Source organism: Perkinsus marinus (genome assembly GCF_000006405.1).
Source record: "Perkinsus marinus ATCC 50983 genomic scaffold scf_1104296944160, whole genome shotgun sequence".
NCBI lineage: Eukaryota > Perkinsozoa > Perkinsida > Perkinsidae > Perkinsus > Perkinsus marinus.
This window is the reverse complement of record NW_003211531.1, coordinates 24,481-28,778: the sequence shown is the minus strand read 5'-3', so window position 1 is coordinate 28,778 and position 4,298 is coordinate 24,481. Positions and strand designations below refer to the sequence as shown.

Here is a 4,298-nt window from a genome sequence, read left to right as displayed (position 1 = left end):
GACAGTTTGGCCGAGCGGTCTAAGGCGCCAGCTTCAGGCGCTGGTCCGAAAAGAGCGCGGGTTCGAATCCCGCAGCTGTTATTTTGTACATCTCCATCGTGTAAGCGATGTAATATTGACTCATGAAGTATCACCGCTTCCCTGGAGGTTGGAAAGCACTTAAGAAACTCACCGCAGCGTAATCGGGGATCGTGTGCAGGCAAGCACGTCAACTTTTGTACACGCGTGCAATTCTACCATGTCTCCTACATCAGACAGCTGATGCCATTCGGTGGTCTCACGGATCGGCTCCGCGACATGTCCGACACATGTGCTCCTTTCAGAGGTAAGATACCGGCACTTCACGAAGCTACCGAAGCTGTTGGTGAATCGGGAGAGCCAAAGGTGACGGTGAAGAAAGCAGAAGAAGGAAACGGGAAGCTTGAGGAGAGAGAGATCAGTATTTTTCAATTGGAGATGTCGCCACATGGTAAGGCTATGCAAGTGGGATGCCTGACCAGTATCATCATATTCATCACGACTCCTGCTTTAGGCAACTCGCCAAGGGTCGAGTAGGAAGTTTTTCCATGCCAGTCACAAGCTGTCTTACGACGCACCGGGGTTCATACTGCGAACACAAATGTCGCAGGATGGGTCGTCAAATGTCGCCATCGGCGATGAAAGCGGAGCTGTTGTTGCTGCTACTCATACTATGGTGAGCATCTGGATGCAGACTATACAGACTATTGGGCTGAAGGAGTGAGGGAGGTATACGACCACCCTGGGCAAGATATCTCTCCAGCCATTCATATCGGTGTCGAGCCACACTGTGAAAGGCCAAGATTCCGCCGATTTGTGATGATACTCATCCCTCCACTTCGCTCAGGGACAGATTTCGTGTGCAGTGGTTATGTGATGTTGACTACCACGACCGTAGTGTTGCAGAGTGCACAACTATGGAATCTCAACTTTGAGTTAGTTGATGATTTCATTAGTGTGATTGTAGATAGAATCTCTAGATTCCGTTAACCATCGCCTTGAGTTCTCTAATGGTAACAGGAACACACAGTAGGAAACATTAGGCGATACCCTCTGGGGCCTCTCTCTTCTCTACTCTTGACCTAAGCGAGTGCGTCCATCTTAGTGTTCATAACCTATCACACCACACGACAAAATGCCTCATCTTCTGTGTTCAAGTATTTCATATTCTTCTCCGACAGGTCAGTCTGCTTCATATCGACGGACCATCATCTGTCACCCTTCGGTGTCACCGTCCTCACCACGCATGTGAAAAGACCTGCTTATCATCAACAGGTCGTCCTTAGCTGCTCTGATGACAGTTCATTCGTCACGCGCTTGTTGCTAAGACAATGAAACGGCTAGTGATGGAGGGGCTGCAGCACGTGTTCTAAATCACCCTCCCGATCACAGATCTTGTTGGGCTCTACATGTGACTTTTCTCAAAGTCTTCTTTGACTAGTGTTGATGTCAACTCGGAACAGCTCCCTCTCTGGGAAACGATAGGAGCCTCTTTAGCAAAGCCTTCCACCCAGCAGCGCAGAGTGGTGGAGAGTATCGGGCGAGCGCTACTTCTGGGCGAGCGCGGTTGTCTCTGAGTAAGAAGGTTCTTGTTGTTGTTGCCTTTATTTTGGCGTACTGGATGAGATACAGAGGTCGAGAGGTAGGGAAGGCTGAGGTATGGTGGACTCTCGATCTGTTGAATAGGCATCATCATCACCGTCCCCGGAGCGCTCTTCTGATGAGGAGATGGGCGACCAAGAGGCTACCCTGGCAGTACCTGCCACCAGTGAGGTAATACAAGTGGTGATAGGATGGTGACACCACGAAAAGGGTCTTCAGACGAGCTCTAGTGAGGCGGAGTCGACGGAGCCTTCAAGGTATCAACAGACGAAGCGACGTCGTCGTGCTGAGCACCCGGTGGTGGTTAGCAGAGTGATGATGTACCAACCTATTCCTAGAGGACTGCCGATCACTAAAGATGATGTTGGAATGGTAGGCCGGCACTGATGCTCGGCTGTTGATATTCATCAGGCTGTTATACTCAGGTGATGGACATCCGTATCGCCGCTGGTGATTTATTAGCCCACAACCCTTTACTGAGGGCCCAACGCTTGTGGTGTTGTTGCAACTCCTCCAAGAGGTCTAGGCTCCTCTCTACTACCAAGGTGGTCAGTCACATTCCTTGCTATCACTACCCTTGTGATGTCGTTATTCCAGAAGCAACGAGCGACGTCGGGATCCACCTCTAGGGCTAAGGATAGGTATATTACAATAGCCGGACGAGATCTCGATACGGTAGCAACGGATAGGGCCTCAGAGGCGTCCTGGGATGGTGGACACGCTTCTAACGAGAGGATGTCGACATATTCATGAATTTCAAATCGTCCCTCGTCGTAACATTCATTGGTGCTGGCTAGAGTGGTCGCTAGGAGGAGTAGGAGGATGACTAGTCCTATAGGATACTTGCTCAGGCCCAGCTGACCTACACTGCCGATAGCGACTTGGTGTCAGCTGTAGTGCATGATGGCCGCTTCAGCCCTACGGACACTCCGACTGATCTCAACGGTCTCAAGGTCCTCATTGAAGTAGTAGGGGTAGTAGTGCATTTAGTTGGTTTTGGAAATGGAATGGTAATGATGAAATCGTAATAGCCTTGAAGGTAACGCCTTGTTGATTTCGAATCATTTTGGAAATTTACTGACGGGTTTCCCTGTTTGTCTCTCGTCAGGTGGAGATGCTGTCGCCAGTGACGCATTTCCTTAAGGTGGAGCGTAACGGTATCACTAGCAGATTCAGAACCAGAAGGTCTCAACGCCCGACTCTAGCTTTCACTGTAATTCTTATTTGCGTTTTCTTTTAGCAGTGGTCATTATGATTTCAGATCATATCAGTAGAGCCGTTGGTGGGCCCAAGCAGCCCCCTTGTGGACGAGGCTACTATACAGTTGTATTCAACAGCTGGTGAGAATCGGGTTGGTAGAAGTCTTGGAGTAAATGTGCGGTTAAGCTCGGGGTTTTCCTGAGTGTATTATATAGACTTAGACGCGAATCAGAGTTGGAAAATCCGGGAGAATTTTCTGCAATTTTTTCGGAATTTGCTCATCCCTATGGACACATGTATTTCACCACGTGCATATTCTCCTCCACTGGTTGAGGGTTTAGGTGTGAATGACGAGACGGGTATTGGTTCGTCCCTTGCGTCTTTGCGTTTCCTGCAACCCTATCGTGGACCCGAGCAGATCGACACGGCCTATCTGTGGCTAGAGTACTCCCCACTGTATGTGCTACCAGCGACGGACTCGGCTGGTGGGGGTTTGGCGGTGAGCTGATGGAGGGGGTGGTGCGGGTAGGAAGTGACGATGGTGTGGTAGGGCTATAGTCGACTGTATCGAGAGGATATGTATTTTTGCATGGACGACTTCTCGCAGTTTGTGCTGCGGATGGAAGATCCTGAACTGGAGGTGAGTTGATGGAGACATTATCGATCAACAGGGCGCGCGCTTTTTTCCTAAACACATTCTCATGATGTATTGGTTGGCAGGGAGATGATCCTCGGTTTAAGTGGGTGGAGTCAAGCTCTGAAGGCACGTCTGTCACTGGACTGAGCTGGAGTGAAATCGAATGGGGCTTTCGAAGTCTACGAGTCCGTGGACAGGTGAGTAGGAGGATAAGAGCAATACGGGTAGGTCCTTTCTGAGGGTTGCTCTTGGTCATGTTGTTGGTATTAGTTTGCCATACGAGACCATATGATAGGCCAGCTGGCGGCATCTGATATGAAGTGGTTCAATAAGGTAGCGGCCCAGCAGCCGTTGGCAAGGGGTGATGTGGAGGTAAGATGGTAGGGATGACGAAGGGGACAACTCTGTTGTGTCGCAGAGTGTGGACCTCGAGGGTGGGTGTGGATCGTCGGTGTCGTCATCGGAAGAGGATACGACTATGGTACCTTTTGGAGAGCGCATGGCTGATACTGATGCTTCGGAGGAAGAGGACTCGAATGTTATCCAAATAGGAGGTGCTGGGAATTGAACCCGGGTCTATTGTTGTTACTCAAACGTACACATATCTACTTAGTAGTATTATCATCATCCACGTCATATTATCGTCATATACCTCGCTGTATAGCGCTATAGTATCTCAATAGGGAGTTATAGTTGCCTTTGATTTTATGCCCCCTCGGCCGCATCGTGAAGTCGCGGTTGCTAATACGAATACAATATTCGGGTACATCGCGGAAGGGGAGTTGTATGGTGTGAAGCCCAAGTTCGCGATGTTCAAAGACACGCTGGTGAGGATGGCCCC

The 4,298-nt window shown here is 49.8% G+C and overlaps 2 protein-coding genes across 2 annotated transcripts; both read left to right on the top strand.

Moving 5' to 3' along the window:
- Window positions 1-297: 297 nt before the first annotated feature.
- On the top strand, window positions 298-742 carry Pmar_PMAR027688 (hypothetical protein; the record flags this gene model as incomplete). Its single annotated transcript, XM_002780707.1, has 2 exons — window positions 298-483; window positions 533-742. 2 exons carry the CDS (start codon window positions 298-300, stop codon window positions 740-742), a joined length of 396 nt encoding a protein of 131 aa, XP_002780753.1.
- An 897-nt stretch (window positions 743-1,639) lies between these two features.
- On the top strand, window positions 1,640-4,068 carry Pmar_PMAR027687 (hypothetical protein; the record flags this gene model as incomplete). The annotated part of the gene is made up of 13 exons (XM_002780706.1): window positions 1,640-1,660; window positions 1,705-1,791; window positions 1,840-1,992; window positions 2,046-2,165; window positions 2,218-2,295; window positions 2,472-2,585; window positions 2,729-2,833; window positions 2,882-2,960; window positions 3,162-3,319; window positions 3,371-3,460; window positions 3,541-3,681; window positions 3,728-3,829; window positions 3,876-4,068. 13 exons carry the CDS (start codon window positions 1,640-1,642, stop codon window positions 4,023-4,025), a joined length of 1,398 nt encoding a protein of 465 aa, XP_002780752.1. The 3' UTR covers window positions 4,026-4,068.
- Window positions 4,069-4,298: the final 230 nt, after the last annotated feature.